General features: G+C 49.0%; 1 protein-coding gene across 4 annotated transcripts; it reads left to right on the top strand.

Moving 5' to 3' along the window:
• The first annotated feature begins 8,738 nt into the window (after positions 1-8,738).
• Positions 8,739-21,879, top strand: LOC129030776 (fumarylacetoacetate hydrolase domain-containing protein 2). 4 transcript variants are annotated; one of them, XM_054476449.2, is made up of 9 exons: positions 11,377-11,557; positions 13,956-14,081; positions 14,232-14,482; positions 15,627-15,843; positions 19,272-19,331; positions 19,609-19,771; positions 21,188-21,296; positions 21,429-21,516; positions 21,649-21,879. In XM_054476449.2, the coding sequence occupies exons 3-9, from the start codon at positions 14,238-14,240 to the stop codon at positions 21,709-21,711; spliced, it is 945 nt and encodes a 314-aa protein (XP_054332424.1). In that variant the 5' UTR covers positions 11,377-11,557; positions 13,956-14,081; positions 14,232-14,237; the 3' UTR covers positions 21,712-21,879. The 4 variants fall into 4 exon arrangements, with proteins under 4 accessions (XP_054332421.1, XP_054332424.1, XP_054332423.1 ...); XM_054476448.2 differs by having other exon boundaries at positions 11,381-11,677; XM_054476446.2 differs by lacking the exon at positions 13,956-14,081 and having other exon boundaries at positions 8,739-11,557.
• The last annotated feature ends 10 nt before the right edge of the window (positions 21,880-21,889 follow it).

The raw sequence follows: 21,889 nt of genomic DNA, 5'->3' as shown, positions 1-21,889 counted from the left end.
CGTGCACAGAGCTCCCTCTGTTCAGCTCTTGACCAGCTTTGAACATAATCAAACCCTCCGTGGATAAAGGGTCTATGTCTACCCCATCCCTCTGCCTGAGATAAAAGGCTCCAGGAACTTCTCTCTTGCTTGTGGCCTTGGGTACCATGAGGGCAAGGAGGAAGGTCTCCTGACCAAGCAGCAGTCTTCTGCCTCCCCAGACTCCTCCCTCTTCTACTGCCAGTAGCTCCCAGTCTCACTGGGGGACCCCTCCTCCACTCTCCATCCATGAAGCCTTGGAGTCAGCCCTCACCTCCGAGGGAAAAGAGCAAGGCCAGGCCTAAGCCACTGGGTGCATTGCCCCCCTCGGGTCATAGTGATTGGTGGAGGGGCGGGTACATGACCTGATTATCGTCATTAGGGCCCAGGGAGACCTTTGCTGGGAGGGCTGGGAAAGATGCTCCCTCGTCCCCCATCTCTGAAGCTGCAAAGGTGTGAGTCCTGGAGCTGTTGCTGCCATTTTGTCACTGTGAGGAGCCATGGAAAGAAGCCAGCAGGGGAAGTCCTGACAGAGAGGAAACAAAACCTGGGAGGGCATCAGCCCTGCAACTGCACCTGAAGCCACCTCCTTCCAATCGCTGGACTATTCACTTATGCGAGCCAGTGGGGAGGCAAGACTCAGCCAGTGCTGCTGAAGTGAAGGTCACAGGGAGGGAGGCCCTGGGAGGGCTCCCCGGGAGGGGCCAGGCACAGGGCCTTGAGCCTTTGGGGTCGTGAGGCCAGCTGTGGGGTTACACCAGGGTCGAAGGCTCTTAGAGATATCTCTGCTGGCAGGCTGCCTGCACTGGAGGGCCTCAGCCTGGGCACCCACCCCAGCCCAGCCCCTCCTCCATCTACTTTCCTCCCCTGAGCTCTCCTGGCTGTGTCCCAACCCAGGAACACAGCACGTGAAGCCAGGAGGCACTTTTTCCCAGTTTTGAAAAATTACCAAATACAGTAAAACATCCAGAAACTAAAAATAAGGCCCCAAGGAGCCAGGCATCCGTTATTTCCTGACAGCCAACCGGGATTTAGAAATCCGCAAGTTTCTTGCTTTGTTGACAAACTTTCCCAGCAGAAAACTTCCCAAGTAAGTAGAAGTGTGTTCTGGGCAGAGCAAATGGGCCCCAGAGGAGAGGAATCACTGGTCTCCCCCTTTCACCCCCACCATGCCCCCACCCCGTTCCCTGCCCACTCCAGGGCCTCGTTCCCGCTGCCCCTGCAGATGTGGAAAAAGCGACAAGACACTGGTTGGCAGGGCCAACCATCTATCCCATCTATCCCACCCGATCCCCTGTCTGCCCATTGCTTCATTCATTGAAACAAAAACCAACAAAAAATAAGTTGTGCAGCCAGCACTGCGCAGGGAGTGGGGATAAAATAGCAGAATACCTGCAAAGCCTTCCCTGGTAGAGCCTATACTTTTTCAGAGACAAGACGTTAATAAAGTAAATCCTATGAAAAGTATAAATTTACACCCGATGTCATGATCAGGAAGATGAGGCCCATGGTTTGATGAGAGCTTTGGGCCAGGCGCCATGACCTGTGGGCTCCACCACGGAGCAGCCTTTGAGCCCAGCCTGCAGGATGAGGAGGAAGGGGCTGGGGAAAGGGGTGAGGGGTGGGAGGGAGACAGCACTGCCAGGGGCTGTGGCCAGATCCCGGGCACAAATGCTGGGGAAATGGGAGAGGCCCACAGGGCAGAGCCACCCCGAAGGTGTTGGCCTCAGCCCGAGGGCAGCACGGAGCCACTGAGGACTATTAAATTAAATTGATGTTTTAAAACCCCACTCTGACTGAAACATGGACACCAGATTGGAGAGGACCCGAGTGGATGCAGAGAAACCAGAGAGGAGGCTATTCTGTTTAGCTATTGCCACACAGCCACTGAGCTTTATCATATGTCACAAGGCCAGGGCGTGACTGGGCCCGCTAGGTGATTCTTGGCATGGTCTCTCATGCCGATTGCAATTAGACAGAGGCTGAGGCAGAAGTCAATTGACAGTTGGAGTGTTCATGGCCAATAGGCATGAGCTGTGGAGCCTCTGGAAGGCACTAATAGAACCATCACAGCTGGACTGCTAGGATTGTGGAGCCAGTCTAAACCGTCTCCTGGAGACAATCACTCTCCTTTTGAGAAACAGCCTCTTGCTTTGCTGTTGGGCTTTGGTAAAGACTGAAAACCATGGGCCGTCAGGCGACCACATGGCCTGAGCTTCCTAAAACAATCTGTATTGTCTGACCCACTTAGTCATAAGCTGGACGTGCCATCAAGTGGTAGTGGCAGATAAGAGCTGGAGCTCAGGCAGGAGGGAGGGGATAGCTAAGCTGCAGGAGCAGGTGGCTCAGGTTCTTTTGACAGCAAGTTCAGTTGCATTGCTTCCTCTCCCTCCATCCCTGCCTATGGCTTCCTGCATGTTGTTTAGGATCAGTTTACTGAGGAAGAAGAAACTCAAGCAAGACTTATGAATGGATCTGTACAATCGGCTTATGCCACTCAAAAGTGACAAGCTGCACATGGCAGCCCCACTCAGGGATGACTCTGAAGGGCAGTGGTGAAGGAAATCCTCCCAGTAGATAGAACTTTGAGCAGTATATTTGGCTGTCTGGAGTAAGAGATGGCGGAAAGTATGGTGGCAGGAATGGGGTCTATGCATGGTCTCAACTACGTGGATTTCCCCTTCTCAAGGTGGACCTGGCTGACGCCACTGCTCAGACTCAGTCAGCCAACAACAGAGACCAATGTCAAGTCCCTGCTATGGCACCATTCCCCATGGAAACTGGCCAGCCACCTGGTGTCAGGTTGATTACACTGGACCTCCTCCATCGTGGAAGAGGCAGAGGTTTTCCCTGACAGGACACGTGTTCTAGAGGGTTTCAACTTCCCTGCCCAGCATCGTCTATGGACTATAAGAAGCGGGAGTGCTTCTCTCACAAGTACATCTAATAACTCACAGCAGTTTTGTTTCTTGTCCTGGCCACTTTGAGCTCTGCTGGCTTGGAGATATTAGTACTCAAAGGGAGAGTGCCTCTCCCAGGAGACGAGAAGTTAAGACTGCTTCCTGGTCACATTGGGTTCCTTATGCCACTCAATCAACAGGCAAAACAAGAGGGTTAATCCAGTGGCTGCAGCGATGGGTCCTGATGACCAGGGGAAAATTTGGTTCCAAGGGGAATATGGTTGCTACAATAGACACAAGATTCCAGTGAGTTTCACCAGTGTAAAACTACAGCTGAGAGGTCCTGGTGAAGGACCTGCTGTCTCCAGCAAGATCTGGCTCTCATGGTCTGTGGGATGGGAGCTTCTTCCTTGGGTGCTTCCTTGTATCTTAGGAGTTTGGCTGCTTTTTTTTTTTTTTTTTTTTTTTTTTGAGACAGGGTCTCCCTCTGTCCCCCAGGCTGGAGTGCAGTGGCGTGATCATGGCTCACTGCAGCCTCAACCTCCCTGCCTCAAGTAATCCTCCCAGCTCAGTGTGCATCTGTGCTGGGACCACAGATGCACATCACCATGGCTGGCTAATTTTTTTATTTTTTATTGTACAGACAGGGTCTCACTATGTCACCCAGGCTGGTCTCAAACTCCTGGGCCCACGAGATCCTCCTGCCTTGGCCTGCAAAGGGCTGGCATTACAGACATAAAACACCACGCCCAACTTGGCTGCTCCTTATATCTAGTCCTTCCTTAGTCCTTAGAGTTCTCTTTACTTCTTACCAGCCTATCCCTCATGGCTCCAATCCCCTGTCATAGTTGCTACTTCCTTGTATTAAACTCAGTCTGTTCCAATCCCTGTGTGATTTCTCTCTCCTGATCAGACCTAGACTGATGCACTGTCCTGAGAGCCAGGAGGCAGCTGGGTCACTGATTAGAACCTAGTCGTGATGGACTGCATTGTGCCCCCTCCTCATCCACATGTTGAAGTCCTAACCCCAGTACATCAGAATGTGACTGGATTTGGTGATAGGGCCTTTAAAGAGGTAATGCAATTAAAATGAGGGCTCTAGGGTGGGCACTAATCCAGCCTGATTGGCATCCTTATAAGGAGAGGAAATTAGGACACATAAAGAGACACAAGTGCCATGTGTGCACAGAGGGACAACCATGTGCAGAGGCAGCCAGGAGACAGCCACCTGCAAGCCAAGGAGAGAGTCCTCAGAAGAACCCAGCCCACCGACACTATGATCTCAGACTCCTGGCCTCCAGAACTGAGGTGAAAAATTGCTGCTGTTTAAGCCCCCCAGGCTATGGTACTTTTTGCAGCAGCCAAGCAGGCTGACAGGCTAGCTGTGGAAGGAATGCAGGGTCCTTCCCCCATACTCTACTTGTCAGAAGTGAATTGCTAGGTTCCGCCCACAATAAAGGCAATGGACATGGAAGACATGTCAAATAATTTGAGGACATGTTTTTAAATCATCACAGAGGCCATAGTGGGAGTGCAGCCAGCAGGGTCAAATAGCATCTTGGCCTGGATGGTGGGAAGTCTATTGGTTCAGATGATATGGGGAGGTAAATTTGCCAGGATGTGAAGATGCAAATGGGAATGACGTGGGGAAAGGGCAAAGACTGAATTCTGACTTGGGGGCTGCCCAGGTGGACGGTCAGAGGATGCCATGACATCCTCTGAGATACAGAAGAGGACCACATTTGATGTGGAAAAATCATGAGTTCATGTTGAGCTTGTGGTGCCTTTGAGACATCAAAATGAAAGTGTCCAATAAACAGTTGAGTTTATGGAGATGGACACATATGAGTCTTCTTTCTATAGGTGGCAACTAAACCATCAAGCCTGTGGTTGATGTGAAAATGTGGCCTGAGGGATCCTACTGAGTGAGAAGAGACATAAGTACCGTGCTTTGAGAGGCAGCAACATTTATAGGTTGGGTGGAGGAGAGTGAGTCTGAAAAATGACTGAGATAGAGGAGGAACATTCAAGACAATGTGATATGACGGAAGACCTTCAATGGAGACTATGTTTGGCTGCGAGTAACAGGGATCCAGAATAATGGTAGCTTTTAAAACCATAGATTTGTTTTTTCTCTCTTGCATAAAAGGCCAACAGAGCGTTGTTTGGCATTGGTTTGGCAGCTCAACAATCCTCAGGGATCCAGCTCCTAGCTCCGGTAACCTGTCACCTCAAGGCCAGAGATGGCCCTTCGTGCTCCAGCCATCATATTCACATTTCAGCCAGCAGAAAGAAAGAAGGGTGAAGAGTAAGGACCTGCTGATTCTTTTTAAATAATTCCTTTAACTCTCTAACTTTTCTATTTAGATCTTGCTAACCAGACTAACTCTCATGGTCTCACGTAGCCTCAAAGCATGACTGAAAAATGAATCTCTCTATTCTAGGCAGCCATGTATTTAGCAAACAAATGGGGTTTTACTGCTGAGGAAGAGGGAAAGAAAGAATACTGGAGGGCAACCAGTCACCTCTTCTGGGAAGCCACGGGAAGGCAGTATTTAAAGCATAGGGAAATGGCCCAGAGAGGCCAAGAGTGCTTAGAGGTAATGATAAAAAGTGTCTTTTGAGCCAGGCATGGTGGCGGGTGCCCCTGTAGTCCCAGCTACTTAGGAGGCTGAGGCAGGAGAATCGCTTGAACCCGGAGGCGGAGGTTGCAGTGAGCTGAAATTGCGCCACTGCACTCCAGCCTGGGTGACAGAGCGAGACTCCATCTCAACAACAACAACAACAAAAAGTGTCTTTTGGTCTTAGTACCATGGAAATCACTGGGGACTTAAGTAAGACTTGTTTCAGTGGAAGGATGGGGCCAAAGGTCAGATCAGGATGAATGAGGAATGAATGGGAGACAAGGAAATCAAAGCGAAGATTCATATGGGAATTAAGCTCCTGTGGGAGACTTTCCAAGGAAGGTTGGTGAGCAATGTGGGAGGGGCAGCTGGAGGGAAGTGGGGCCAAAGAAGAGTTTTGCTTGGTTTTGTTTAAGATAGAGAGATGTGAGCATGGGGGAAGGACGTGCTGAAGAGGCAGAGCCCTGCTCAAGAGGAATACGGGGTAATTCTCAGTGTAAGGCAACCAAGGTGCAGGGGCTCCTGCACAGAACTTGAGGCCTGGAAAGGGGGACGCTCCTCATCAGTGGGGCTAGCACATGGCAGGTGCAGGTGTGGAGGGTCTGAGGGCATGGGAGTAGGAAATGGAGGGCATTCCCCCCAAGTGACGGCTTCTGTTTTCTCTGTTAAACATGCGAGTTACCAACCAGAGCGAGGGAGAGGCAGAGAGAGGAGCAAGCCGCCTGTAGGGCTGGGCGTGCATTGAGGCAGTGACAAAGAATTCATGGCAAAACCAACCCACATCATAAGGGTGGCCACGGAGAAAGCAGGGGTCAAAAGCTTTTATTTCCCCTCTGATTATTCAGCCACATTGTCAATGGAAAAAGTCACAAAATGTAGAAATTTAGCCAGGAGAGCTTTATCTCTTAGAAAGTGTTGCCACCTGCAGGATGGACATCCCACAGGCGGGGAAACGTGGCCTTTAGCAGAAACCAAAAGCAGACACTTCAGAGGAAAAAGTGGAGAGGCTGAAGTGTATGCCCAAAGACAGGAACTATACATACCTATTCGGTAAGTTATATGAGACCCTTATGAATACTTATGAGGGGATCCTAACACATGCAACTGAATAATCCTGTGTGTTGCATACAACCCATGTTCACTTTGGGGTGGAAACATAACATTAAATGCCTAAAATTAGGCTCTATAGGTCAAAAGGTAAAAGAACATTAGCCAGGTGCAGTGTTGTGTGCCTGTGGTCCCAGCTACTTGGGAGGCCGAGGTGGGAGGATGGCTTGAGCCCAGGAGGCAGAGGTTGCAGTGAGCCAGCATCATGCCACTGCACTCCAGCCTGGGCAACAGAGCCAGACCTGCCTTAAAAAAAAAAGAACACAAAGGTACTCAGTGCACAGCCTCTATAAACTGGCCAGAACCAGCCCATGGTCAGTGGTGTCTTATCAGGAGAAAATTACTGAAGTCAGTCACTTGTTCAATCAAACCTGTAGTTATGCTTTGTGGAATGGAGTCTGGAGTCTGGGGGCATCAATTAGCATCTGGCAGTTGGTGAGTTAGAATCTTTATTATTTTAGTGTAGGGGTATGTGACTTTTGCCTGGCATGGCCTTAGTCTTATTTATAATTTAATAATTTATAAGCCACAAAGACTCCATGCCATCATTCTTATGATCTGTTTTGCCACCCTGGATTTGTCCAGCTCTCCACCATCTCTTGTCCTAGGTACAAGCAGTTTCTCCAAGGAGGTGTCTACACCCAAACAACCACTGGCCTGTTTCCTGTCACTACACATTCATTTTCATTTCTAGTGTACTGTAGTCCCTTCTTTTTTTTTTTTTTTTTTGAGATGGAGTCTCGCTCTGTCGCCCAGGCTGGAGTGCAGTGGCGCAATCTCGGCTCACTGCAAGCTCCACCTCCTGGGTTCATGCCATTCTCCTGCCTCAGCCTCCCAAGTAGCTGGGACCACAGGTGCCCGCCACCACGCTTGGCTAACTTTTTGTATATTTAGTAGAGACGGGGTTTCACCGTGTTAGCCAGGATGGTCTCGATCTCTTGACCTCGTGATCCGCCTGCCTCGGCCTCCCAAAGTGCTGGGATTACAGGCGTGAGCCACCGTGCCCAGCCTGTAGTCCCTTCTTATCCATGGTTTTGCTTTCTGAAATTTCAGTTACTCAAGGTCATCCATGGCCCAAAAATATTAACTGGAAAATTGCAGCAATAAGCAATTCATAAGTTTTAAATTATGTGCTGCTCTGTGTAGTGTGATGAAATCCTGCACTGTCCTGCTCCATCCTACCTGGGACAGGAATCATTCCTCTGTTTAACTTTTCCATGACATCTGCCCTCCTTGCCCCTTAGTCACCAATGAGCTGGCTCCATGATTAGATCCACTGTCATGGTACCGCAGTGCTTCTGTGCAAGGCACCATCATCTGACTTAATAGTGGCCCCAGAGCAAAAGGGGAGTGGTGCTGGCATTTCCGATATGCCAAAGAGAAGCCTTCCTTTATGGGAACGCTCCTGACTTAAGGAAATAAAACAAAAATCACATAATGAGGTTGCTAAGAGCTACAGAAATAACGAATCTTCTATCCATGAAATTGTGAAGAAGGAAAAAGAAATTTGTGCCAGTTTTGCTGTCGCACCTCAAACTGCAAAAGTTATGGCTACAGTGTGTGAGATGCGCTTAGTTAGGATGGAAAAGGCATTAGATTTGTGGGTGGAAGATGTGAAGAGAAACATATTCTGATGGACAGCAACCGTGTAGCACCAGATTAACCTCATCTGGATTCAATTTGATCACTGGCATGTATATATAGGAAAAGACGTGGCAGAGGTAGGGTTTGGTACTATCTACAGTTTCAGGCATCCTCTAGGGGTCTTGGAAAGTACCCCCCAAGGATACTCTATACAAATGAAATAATTCCATATGTACTCATTTTTAATCTCTTTTTCACTCTGAATAATTATCTTGATATATATCCATGTTGCATCAACAATTTGTCCCTTTTCATTGCTGGGTAGTATTCCCTAGTGTGGCTATACACAGAGTGTTTACACATTCACCTGTTAATGAAAAATTGAGTTGTTTCCAGTTTGGGGATTTTGTAAAAAGGCTGCTGCGAACATTTCTGTATAAGCCATTGCATAAGCATTTTTTTAAATTTCTCAGGTAATTACTATAAAACAAACAAATCTGGATTATATAAGGAGAGAATTTATTCTAAAGGATTGTTGTGGGGGTGTGGGGGTGACCATTGCAATAGGGAAACGTTGCAGTGCGGCCACTCGCAGGCTTCCCATATGATCTGCAAGTGTCTCAGAGGTTAGGCAAAGGGCTGACCTTGTATAGGGAGGCATAAACGTGGCTAGAAAGAACTGTTATGGGAAAGTGGACTGAGCAAGAGTGTCACGATCGAGCAGGTCTTACCCTGCAGACAGACTGTTCCCAGGAGGGACCCTCAGGAGGGCTGTGGGTTGGCACAAGCTGTGGGTGGGCCAAAGCTCAAGGGCTTGGAAAAGGAGAGAATCTGAACCAAGGTTTGGTTACAGGCTTTTGTTCTTATTGCTCCGTGGGGACAAGCAGTCCAGCTAATCATTTATGAGGCCAAGAATGGGAATTTAGAGGGTCTGTGTCTGGCCTGGTCACAGATAAACAAGGGAGCATCTGGGAGTCTTATCCAGGTTATACAGAAAGTCACTGGCTCTTTCCAGTAGGGGGTTTTCTGGAACAAAAGAGTGGAAGGATTCCTTAACCTTCACTATTTCTAGAAGCAAAGGGCTAAGGTAAAATTCAATACTGTCAATAGTCAGGATTGAAATGGCTAGGTCATATGGTAGGCGTATGTTTAACTCTCTTCATACACTGCCAAATGGTTTTTGATTGTGGTGGTACTATTTTATAATCCCATCAGCAGTGTACAAGAATCCCAGGTCCTCCACATTCTTGGCAATACTTGGTATAATCAGTCTTCTTTGTCCATTCTAGTAGGTGTGAGATGGTGTCACATTGTGCTTGCAATTTGCATATCCTTAACGATTAATGATGTTGAGCATCTTTTCATGTCCTACTTTTTTCTTTTTTTTTTTTTTTTTTTTTGAGACAGAGTCTTGCTCTGTCGCCCAGGCTGGAGTGCAGTGGCACAATCTCGGCTTACTGCAAGCTCCACCTCCCGGGTTCCCGCCACTCTTCTGCCTCAGCCTCCCGAGTAGCTAGGACTACAGGCGCCCACCACCACGCTCGGCTAATTTTTTGTACTTTTAGTAGAGATGGGGTTTCACCGTGTTAGCCAGGATGGTCTTGATCTCCTGACCTTGTGATCTGCCTGCCTCGGCCTCCCAAAGTGCTGGGATTGCAGGCGTGAGCCACCGCACCCGGCCTTCATGTCCCAATTTTCTGTCTGTATATCTTATTTGGTGAAGTGTCTGTTCAAATATTTTGTCCATTTAAAAAATTGAATTGTTTGATTTTATCTACTGACTTTTAAGCATTCTTTCTATATTCTGGATACAAGTCTTTTTATCAAATATAGCCTTTGCAGATATTTTCTTCCAGGCTGTAACTTGGCTTTTCAGAAAGTCTTTGGGAGCTATGGCTTAGTGAAACGCTCGTGCCAGGTTCTCCTCAGCGCATCCCCCTGATCACAGCCACCCCCATAGGTTCCATTTCCATATCTGTGGTGACCTTCTGCAAGCTAGGCTGAAATCCCAAGCTCCAGACCCATGTCTCCAACTGCCCACCGTTCAATGCCCTTTGGATGTCCCATGCAAATCGGAGCTCACCATCCTCTCCCCAGACCCGCTGCTCCTCCAGAAGCCCTGTCTCCATCAACGGCCCTGCACCTACCGGGCTAGAGACCCAGGAGTCGGCCTTGTACCTCCTTCCTTCTCACTTCCACCTCCTGTCATTCAGAGCTGTCAGTTCTTCCTCCTGAACATCTCTGGACACTCACCTCCGCCAAGCACCACACCACCATTGTTCTCACCCGCACCACCCACCCAGACACCTTTCCTTAGACGGGTGGCCAGAGAAAAACTTCTCAAATAGAAGTCGGGCCATAGCACGCCACTGAGGACCTTCCAGCGGTCTCCTGTGCACGTAAACAAGGTCCAGACTCCTTCGTGAACAAGGTCCAGACTCCTTCGTGGGACAAGTAAAGCTCTTGATGATCTGGTCCTTGAGTAATTGTGGGGGCCTCTTGCCCAGAGCCCCTCACACTCTTCAAAGCCGGCAGCTGAAGAGCTCAGCTGTAGCTGTCTGTGGAGTTCAGCCGCCGCTCCCTGCACGCCTGCCCTCTGCAGGGGATGGAGTCCCGTTTCCCCACTTCCCCACCTGCGCCCAGCAGTGCAGGTGAAGGCCTGGCTGCTGGGAGTGGCTGGGAAACACTGCGCTTTGGGGTCAGGAATGCCAGCTCCACTACTCACCGCCTGTGTCACCCTGGGAAAACAGTTCTGGCCCCAGGTTCTCCATAAGTAAAACAGGGGCAGTCATCCCTCCCCTCCTCAACGACATATGTCAGAATCAGAAGCCACAAATCATTCTCTGCCACCCAGCACGCTGCCTTGGTCTCCTAGACCACTTTCCCCAACAAAGGGAACGGCGCCAGACCCAGAACAGGGCCGAGACCGGATGAGGCCAGCGAAGCGCCCAGGGACAAACCTTCGGGCAGCGCCCACTCTCGGGCTCGGGCAATTGCAGGGTCCCTCCGAGAGCGAGCGTCTCCAGAGAACGCGGCCGGCGCCTGGCTGTGCCCGGAGCCTGAAGACCCCTCGGAGCCGCCCGCCCCACGATGGGCCCGCCCCTCCGGGATTGGCGCCCTGCTAGTGGCCATTGCCTGTGACGTCACAGGGTCGCGCCCGCTTCTCGCTCGGGTGATCCGGCCGAGTGGCCCTGGGTTAGCCGCTGCTGCATTTTCCCCGGCTGGCTGCGGTCACTGGTGTCAGTGCTCAGGCGCCCGCCGCCCTTGACCTTCGGCCCCGCGAGCCCTAACCCTACAGCGCAGGAAGATCGGCCGCCGCGCCAGGTAGGACGAGGCTGCCTGGGTCTAGGCCAGAAGGGTGTCCGTGGCGCGGGTCTCTCGCGGAGCGCAGAACTAGTACCGGATCCCCAGCCGCTTCTGACCACACAGACGGGGCGGACCTGTGTGAACACTAACTGTCGGGGCCGGAGCTGGGCATATGGGGAAACTGGGGGACCGGCACGGGTTCCAGGCGAGTGGACGGTGGGATGGGATCCGACGTGCACACCCACGTTTCAGGCTACTGTTTCCACCTCACGTCGCCGCCCCTTTGCTTATGGACTCTTGCAGAGTTGGATTGAGCTCGGGCTGTGTGACATAGTGGTAGTTGCAGAAGCCCCAGGGCCACTTTCTGACTAGTACCTTGGGCACCTGACGTCATCCCTTTGAGTCTCAGTGTCCTCTTCTGTAAAGTGAGGGCGCTCTACCTGAGGGGATTGCTGTAAGGTTGGAATGAACCTGCATGTGTGTGTCAGGTGGGAAGGGAACAGTCAGTGGGGCCTGGGGTTCTCTTGGAGAGCTGGTAACCAGCCTCGTCCCTGAGGCAACAGCCAGAGGGCGCCTGTAGTTTCCCCACGCATGGCTGTTAGCAGTTACGGCCTCCGGAAGATCTCCTGTGGGAGGTCCCTACTTCTCACTACAATCTTTAGGGCCTTTGGAGGATTTCCTATGGAAGGTCCCCACTTCTCACCACAACATTCTGTTAAAATGTCCTTGGTAGGAAAATGGGGGCTGAAGCTAGATTTTCTTGCTTGCATTACAAGCTTCTGAACCAAGGACTTCAATGTCACTTGGACTTGGATTCACATCCCAGCTCCTTCCCCTCCTAGCTTTAGGACTGTGTAACCTTGGGCAAATCCCTTAACCGCTTTAAGCCTTAACTGTTTCATCTGTAAAATGGGACTAACAGTACCTACCTTCCACAATTGTCAAGAATTAAATCAGACATTGTAGGTAGAGCACTTAATAGTTGGCATTCAGTGGCAGCAGTTACTGTTATGTTAGCGTGTGGAGTGTCTGAGTGTGTGCACTTTGGCTCGAACAGCCTTTTGACAGTGGCACAGTTGGTGCTTGTGTAAGACAGCAGGGCAGGGAAGTCAAAGCCCTCAGTTTTCTAGTCAAACTGGCGGGCCACAACAGTGGTGACCTAAGTGTAATGAGTCTTTAACTGAACAAGGCAGGTTGAATCATCCAGGTGAGGACCAAGAGTCTGGGGCTCAGCTGCCTCCACATTTTTGGGCATAGAAGGCTGTACAATACAAACAGCCTTTGTTGTAAGAGCAAGGAACCATTCAGGGAAGGCACCATGTCATAAGGAATAGAGGCCAGACATGGATTAAGAACAAAACAAGAGAATAGTGTTTGTCTTTAAGTGGAGCCTTGGACTCAAAACAGGATCTGAGCCCTGAGGATTTTTTTTTTTTTTTTTTTTTTTTTATTGAGATGGAGTCTTGGTCTGTCACCCAGGTTGGAGTGCACTGGAGCGATCTCAGCTCACTGCAACCTCCATCCCCTGGGTTCAAGTGATTCTCGTGTCTCAGCCTCCCTAGTAGCTGGGATTACAGGTGCCTGCCACCACACTCGGTGAATTTTTTGTATTTTTAGTGGAGATGGGGTTTCACCACGTTGGCCAGGCTGGTCTTGAACTCCTGACCTCAAGTGATCCACCCACCTCGACCTCCCAAATTGTTAGGGATATCATGCGTGAGCCACTACAACTGGCCCTTGTGGAAAGGCACAGCCATGTCTCCTGAAGTTAACAAGCACTAAGCTTTCCCAAGTAGTGAAATGTCAAGCCCCTGCTCTGTCATTTATTTGTTCATTCAGCAGAAAGTCACTGAGAGCCTTCTGTGCACCAGGCACAGTGCTGGGCAGTGAAAGAGACAGACATGTGCCCTGGACCCAGGGAGATGACAAGTGATGGCTGTCAGGCCCAGATTCTGCTGTTTGTCTGCAGCCTCTCCCCTCAGGCAACTTGTTCTCTATCAGGAGAAACAAAATAATTATTATCTGGAGAGGCAGGTGGGGGCGCTGCTCCTAGAAGACTGGGACAGCCTCGCAGAGGTTCTAGCTTGATCATGTGAGCAGTGGAAACCATTTTAAGTAGGAGGTTAACAGGACCAAAATAGCATTTAAAAAATTGCTTATGGCCGCTATGAAGCCAGTTTCACCAGCATCACGTGCCCATGCTGGGCTGCCACCCAGCTAATTCCTGGTCCTGCTCATTTAGCCCAGCTCAGCTCATATCACTTCCTCAAGAAACTAGACAAGGGTAGGTCCCCTGACCATCTTCACAGCACTAGTCCTAATAGCTGAATCTTACGTCACTTGTTAACATCTGTGGCCTGTGCAGGGAGAATGGCAGGGCTGAGTTTCACCTACATTGTTTCCCCAATACCTACAGTAGATCCAAGCACAGTGGGAACTTTCAGAAAGCTCTGGTTGAAGGAACCCTGGAATCCCTGGGACTTACTGCGTATCATCTAGTAGTTGCTCCTCTAGAAAAGTTTCACCTTATGAAGTATAGCAGGTAAAATACAAGCCTGGACCACTTCCCATGTGGTATGCAGGGAACGGTTGATGGGGCAAAGGGCCTTGGGCTATAGCCCTAGGACTTTCAGGGATCCTGATGATGGCTCTGGGATCCTCCATCTCCTGGATCCTGCGTTTTTCTCTGCAGGCTCTGATGCTGGTGTCTGGTAGAAGAAGGTTACTCACAGCTCTGCTGCAGGCTCAGAAGTGGCCCTTTCAACCCTCCAGAGACATGAGACTAGTGCAGTTCCAGGCACCCCACCTGGTGGGGCCTCACTTGGGCCTGGAGACAGGGAATGGTGGAGGGGTTATCAACCTCAATGCCTTTGACCCCACACTCCCGAAGACAATGACGCAGTTCCTAGAGCAGGGAGAGGCCACCCTCTCAGTGGCAAGAAGGTAAGTAAGTGGGCAGCATCACCCTGATGCAGCTGCCCTGGTCCCCCCGCACCCTCCCGCTGCATTGCTGTTTAGCTCTTTTGCAAGGGAGCAGAGTAACCCCACCTTTCCTTTTCTCCCATTCTCTTAAAAGATCCTTAGAAATCTTATATAATAACATCTTCAGTTTTCAGAGGAGAAAACTGAGACCTAGGGGAGGTGATTAACAATTTCAAGTCCATACATTTGGTGCTGGAACCAGGACTCTATATGTCATCACACTGCCTCCTCTGGGAATGAAATCCTGGACTAGACTGATGGGTCTGGGCCCAGGGGTCCTAAAAGGCATCTTATGCAGCTGGGGGAGTGATATAGACTCCCAGCTCCTACAAGGAGAGAGGACTGCAAGGAGGTTTTCTATAAGACAGTTGGTTCCTGGGTTTGGACTAGATTAGGTGAGAGTGCCCTGAAGCCTGGACCCCTATAGAATCTGGTCTAAGGGCTGATGAACAATAAATTAAAAATACTTTAAGATGTCATTTTCATCTATTAAAATGGAAAAAAAATACAAATGTTTCACAGCCCACAGTATTAACAGTATGTTCCCATATTGCCATATTCTGCAAAGATTGGAAACCTCCATGTCCCTCATTAGGGATATACCTATATAGGGATATAGGTATATCTCTATAGAGCAGTAATATGCAGCCACAAGAAATAAAGAGGACACTCTCTATGTATTGTTACCTATTGTTAAGGAGAGATCTCCAAAATCAGTTGTTTTTTTAAAAGATGTAAATAGTGTGCTAGCATTTGCATACAAAAGAGTGGGAGAAGAATATCCACAGAGTAGCTGTGAAGAGCCAGGGGAATGGGGTAACCAGAAGGGGAAAGGGAGACCTTTCCATGTATTCCAGTTTGTATCTTTTACATGGACATGAGTTACCTAAGGGGGAGAGGAAATCAACACTGGATAAATAAAAGCCCTGCTCTGATAGCAAAGGACAGTAGTCAGTGATTTTCACACTGACTCTGATGGTTGATAGAGCTAGAAAATAGATTTCAAAAAGCAAAACCTGTAGCTGCTGCAGGATCTGCCCAGCCTGCCCGGGATTGCCCACCTGTTCCCAGCCAGACCTGCTCTGACCTGCTCTGGTCTCTACAGAGCCTTGGCTGCCCAGTTGCCAGTCCTACCACGGTCGGAGGTAACCTTCCTGGCTCCAGTCACACGGCCAGATAAGGTGGTGTGTGTGCGCATGAATTATGTGGACCACTGCAAAGAACAGAACGTGCCCGTGCCCAAGGAGCCCATCATCTTCAGCAAGTTTGCCAGCTCCATCGTGGGGCCCTATGATGAGGTGGTCCTCCCACCACAGAGCCAGGTCAGTGTCTCCCCACTGCCCTCCCTAGTCACTGGGCCCATCACAAGGGCGTTCTGAGCTCAGTATTGAGCCTACTGGAGCCACCTCTCGCTCAATAGTGCATCCAACAGAAACTCTACGGGACTATACAGACAGTAATAACACTGGCCTTGGAAAAAAAAAGTTAATGTACATGTTTTCCTGATTACAAAAGCAATACACCTTCACTGTAGATAATAAAATAGAGATAAACATTTAAAGATTACGTCACCCATAATCCCACTGCCCATGGCTGGGAATATTAATGTTTTTCTGTCTACCTTCCCAGTGTTTCTCCACTCCTGTATATGTTTATACTGTACATATACTTACCTTTTACTAAAGACTCCATCAGGAGCATTTTTTCATGCCATTAAGTATTCTCCCTGACATATTTTAGGTTACCACGGAGTTTGTTATGTAGATTAGTTTATTCCTGAGTACCTTACTGCTGGATACTGTTTCTAGTTTTTGGCTTCTATAAATAAATGTTGCAATAAACATCCTTATGTAGAAAAGGCTTTGCATGTCCATTAATACGTTATTATTTCCTTTGAATAAACTCTTTGGAATTTAAATATGTCAGAGTATAGGCAGTATTTCAAAACTTTTGAAAAATTCTGCCAATTGGCCTTTTAAAAAATTGTAAAGGCAACTTACACATCCACCAATAGTGTATATACCCTTACTAACACTGGTTACTTTTCCTCTCAGATTTTTATTTGAGAAATGTCTTGGAAATTATAGAAAAGCTGAAATAATACAGCGAGCACTCGGATAACTTTTCCACCTGGTTTCATTGTAAACATTTGGCCATATATCCTTTCTCCCTTGTCTTCTCCCTGCCCTCCCTCCACATGGCAAACATACACTTTTTTTTTTTTTTTTTTTTTTTTTTGCAGGGTATGGGGTGGAAGGGACCTTTTAAAACACATTGGAAATATTAAGACAATTTAGTCATAAAAACTTAAATAGGCATCTTCTAAGAATAAGGACAATGGTTTGCATGACCATCCCACTATTATCACAACCAAGAAAATTAACTTGAATAATATTTAATATGAAATCCAACTGCCCCAATTCCCAATCAGAAGTACTGCTGACTTCCCCAAAGATGACTTCTAATTTGGTTACTTCGTTTGTTGCTCCATGATCAACCAAGGCCACACAATGTATTCAGTTATATCTCTTTAGTGGTTTCAATCTAGGACAGGGTTCCATAGACTTTTTCTTAAAGGGCTGTATTAGTCTGTTTTCATGCTGCTGATGAAGACATATCCGAGACTGGGCAATTTACAAAAAAAAAAGAGGTTTAATTTGACTTAAGTTCCACGTGGCTAGGGAAGCCTCACAATCATGGCAGAAGGCAAGGAGGAGCAAGTCACATCTTACGTGGATAGCAGCAGGCAGAAAAGAGCTTGTGCAGAGAAACTCCCGTTTTTAAAACCATCAGTTCTCCTGCGACCCATTCACTATCATGAGAACAGCATGGGAAAGACCTGCCCCCCATGATTCAGTCATCTCCCACCGGGTCCCTCCCATAGCACGTTAGAATTATGGGAGCTACAAGTTGAGATTTGGGTGGGGACACAGAGCTAAACCATATCAAGGGCCAATTAGTAAATATTAGGCTTTGAGTGTCATATGGTCTCTTTTGCAACAATTCAACTCTGCTGTTGTAGTGTGAAAACCACGATACAGAAATGAATGATGGGTTTCCAATCAAAGTTAATTATAGCAGACAGTGAGCTGGCCATAGTTTGCCAACTCCTGCTCTCAAACAATCCCCCCTGCCCTTTCCTTGAAGAATCCAGTTGTCTCATAGCATGTTTCACATCCTGGGTTTGTCTGGTTGTTTCTTCATGATTAGTGTCAGGGTAAGCATTTTTATCAAGAGATCTACAAAGCAGATATTATACATTTCCCATCGCATCCCACTGGGAGGCTCATGTCAGTGGTCCCAAAATTTGACCACTTGGTTTAGCTGACGTTAACTAGGTCTCTCCAGTGTGAAGATGCATTTCCATTTTTGTAATTAATAAGCAATCTACGGGTGGTAGTTTGAGATCACATAACTATCTTATTGCCCCATAGCATCTCCAGGGATCCTGTGGTCATCCTGACTGAATCTATTATTGCATTGGGGGTTAGAGAACAATGACCTTTTTTTTTTTTTTTTGAGACAGAGTCTCACTCTGTTGTGCAGATTGGAGTGCACTGGCATAATTTCAGCACACTGCAACCTCTGCCTCCTGGGTTCAAGTGATTCTCCTGCCTCAGCCTCCCGAGTAGCTGGGATTATAGGCGTGTACCACCACACCTGGCTAATTTTTGTATGTTTAGTAGAGACGGGGCTTCATCATGTTGGCTAGGCTGGTCTTGAACTCCTCACCTCAGGTGATCCACCTGCCTTGGCCTCCCACAGTGCTGGGATTACAGGCGTGACCCACCACTCCCAGACAAGATCAATGACTTCTCAATCATGCCTTTTGTTTTTATTGGTTGGCATTCTTCTATGAAGAAAAGCTGCCTCCCTCCTTTTTATTCCTGTGTCTTCAATATCACTGTGAATTCTGTTTTTACTCAATTGGTTGTAATTCATCATTTACATTCTTTAGGTGACCTCAGTTTGGCCAGTGAGGGGCCTTCAAGTTGGCTCCATTCCCGTCACTTTTAGTATATCCTAGCTTTCTGGCCAAAATGTTCTAGGCTTATCACGTACTGTCTGTCTTGGAACTGGAATTAGCCGTTTCCCCAAGGAACCCAGTGCTCCTTAGTGTGGAGTGGTATTAGAGACCAACATCTGGATGTCGGGTGTACTTACACCAACTCTGGTTATTATTAGGAAGAGCCGCCAATTTTAAAGGCCAAATTATATCTATTTTATAGTGTATTTTATGGATTATGGGAGAGGCTGAACATTTTTTTCATGTTTTGTGGCCATGTCCATTACCTTTTTGTGAATTGCTCACTCAAGTCCTTTGTGGGATGTCAATCTTTCTCTTACTAAAGTGAGTTAATAGATTAAAACACTCAGAATAGTGCCTGACACACAGTAAGGTTACATATTGCTAGGGGATATTACTTCGTATTTATCCTTTGTTAAAAGTACCCAGAGTGACTTTTAAACTCGGTGTCCTGGACATGTGTTGCTCTTCTGCAGTCACAGTGGTATGGGGACCTGTGCCTGCATCCCATGATGCTGTCTGCCACTGCCCAAAATATATGGGTCTACAAGTCACACCTCCTTTGTCGTTCACTGGGCTCTGGTTCGTGGTGATGGCAAACATGGGATGGCAGCCAAGCCATACTGACAAACGTTGAGGCCCTTCAGCACGGTGTGCAGCCTCTCAGCGTGGACAGTGGGCCCTGAAGCCACTGCAGCTCACTGTTCCTCTCCCACCCTATAGGAGGTAGACTGGGAAGTGGAGCTGGCTGTGGTCATTGGAAAGAAAGGCAAGCACATCAAGGTGAGGTGGAAAGGGTGGGCTCCCAGGCCACAGTGCAGCAGAGGCCCCAGCTCCTGCCTCTCCTAGTTCTGACCTCGCTCACCAACACACGGTGCCAGCTGTCCCTGACACTAGGAAGCAGTCAGCCTCCTTGCTCCTTGACACTGCCTTGCCCTTCACCCACCTTTAGCTGGCTCTGGCTACTAACATGGGATAACAGCTTAGAGATCCCTTGCCATAGGTGTTGGTGTCACTCGTGATCTAACCTCCTGTATGGCCAAATCCCCTGCCCCCGTAGGCCACAGATGCCATGGCCCACGTGGCCGGCTTCACTGTGGCTCATGACGTGAGTGCTCGTGACTGGCAAATGAGACGTAATGGGAAACAATGGCTGCTGGGAAAAACCTTCGACACCTTCTGCCCTCTGGGCCCTGCCTTGGTGACCAAGGACAGTGTAGCAGGTAGGTCCCTGGTCCCTGCCCCCTTGTACCTACCATTGCACAGATGAACAGCGCTTCAGGGAGGAGCGTGGGTTCAGGCACACGTGGCACCTGCCCTCCCTGGCTGCCCTTTCACTGCTGACTCCATACAGGGCAAGTCTCTTATCCTCAGCCACCAGTTCTCCCATGGGCTTCCTTCCCAAGCCCCCTAGAAGGAACACAACTACAGAGGATGTGAAACTGCATGCCTGAAGTAAATTACAAAGAGGACTGAGCTGATGGGTGGATCCAGCTTCCTGTGGCTGCCACCATCTGAAACAATCTAAGTTGAGCATCATGGAGCATAGCTATCGCAAGGCCCAGGCATTTTCCACACTACAGATGAAAGCCAGTGTGACTCACCCAGCCACTGTGGAAACACAACAGCATTGACCACACACAGTCAGGATACCGCACCAGGATGGGGGCAGTGCGCCAGAGGGCAGAGCGCAGCCTCTTAACACACAGCCACCCACAACTGTGGTGGAGGTGGGCAGTGTTCATGTGGGCCAGCCATGCCAGGATACCAAAGACCCCAGTGCCTCACAGCACCCCTTGCAGAGTCCTCAGTAAAGTTAAATTGTGTTTCAGCTGCTCTACTTAAGGGGGGTAGAACACTAAAACCACCACCAACAGTTAAAAGTGCTGGTTATCCAGGATGTTCTTACAGTAATCCATCCCCTGCAAGCGGCCAGTACACGAGGCTTCTCTGTCCCGGCTAGAACCATTGCCTCACTGCTTCATAGATGCTGAGTCTTTTTTTTTTTTTTGGCATGGTCTTACTGTGTCACCCAGGCTAGAGTGCAGTGGCCCAATCCCAGCTCACTGAAGCCTCATCCTCCTGGGTTCAAGCAGTCCTCCCGCCTCAGCCTCCTGAGTAGCTGGGACTACAGGCACACACCACCACACGTGGCTTATGTTTTTATTATTTTTCATAGAGACAAGCACTCACAACGTTACCCAGGCTGGTTTTGAACTCCTGAGCTTAATCAGTTGTCGCCTGCCTTGGCCTCCCAAAGTGCTGTGATTACAGGCATGAGCCACCACGCTTGGCCCTGCCGAGTTGATCTACAGGTGTCATCCTATGCTGTAGACAGATGCCCTTATTTTTTTCAAGGCAAAAACCCTAGCCATTTTTCTCTCCCCCTTCAGAGTCTGGAACATCCTCTCAACCCATCCCTGTAACTACTGCCTGGTGCTCTTGGTGGGGATGCGGGGAGGCCTGAGAAGGCCAATGTCTATACAGAAAGTTCTAACATAGAGCACTGAGTCAATGTGGGCACTTTAAAGCCCTTTCACCTGCCAAGTCACAAAGTCCCCCTACAATTGTGTTTGTAAAATATTGGGGGGTTTGAGGGGGAAAAGGGATAACTCCAAGGTACCATCTTTGCATTTCAGATCCACACAACTTAAAGATCTGCTGCCGAGTGAACGGGGAAGTGGTCCAGAGCAGCAACACCAACCAGATGGTATTCAAGACAGAGGACCTGATAGCCTGGGTCTCCCAGTGAGTGACAGGGGCTGTCCTGCCAGCCCCGCTCCACCTGCCACACGTGGAGGCTGACCTGAGCCCTCCACCTTTGGCTGTGGCCACCTCAGCCAGCCCCTGGTCTCACCGGGTCCTTTTGCTTTGCTCCAGGTTTGTCACCTTTTACCCAGGGGATGTCATCCTGACTGGGACTCCCCCAGGTGTCGGTGTATTCAGGAAACCTCCTGTCTTTCTCAAGGTAGGTTCGTGAAAAGCAAAGAGAGCAAGGGCCCCAAAGGCCTGGCAGGCTTGGCTCAGACTTGAGAAGTACAGGCTTGTGTACGTGTATCTGACAGAAGGGCTGACACTCTCATGGCCTGCTCTGTTGCAGAAGGGGGATGAAGTCCAGTGTGAGATTGAAGAACTAGGTGTCATCATCAACAAGGTGGTGTGATGGCTCCGGCACAGGCCCTGCACATAGGACGGGGGCATCTGCTCCCACTCAGCCTAGCCCAGGGAAAGGCCCAGTGACAGGTGTGGGCAGGTGCCAGCCCTGCAAGCCGCCTCTTCTCGGTAGAAGGGAGGACAGAGCTCTCTTCAATAAATTCGTTGGGTCAAAGTAGCAGCTTGAC

The sequence above is a fragment of the Pongo pygmaeus genome, chromosome 12 (genome assembly GCF_028885625.2).
Source record: "Pongo pygmaeus isolate AG05252 chromosome 12, NHGRI_mPonPyg2-v2.0_pri, whole genome shotgun sequence".
Taxonomy (NCBI): Eukaryota; Metazoa; Chordata; class Mammalia; order Primates; family Hominidae; genus Pongo; species Pongo pygmaeus.
This window is presented reverse-complemented; position numbering and strand designations above follow the sequence as displayed.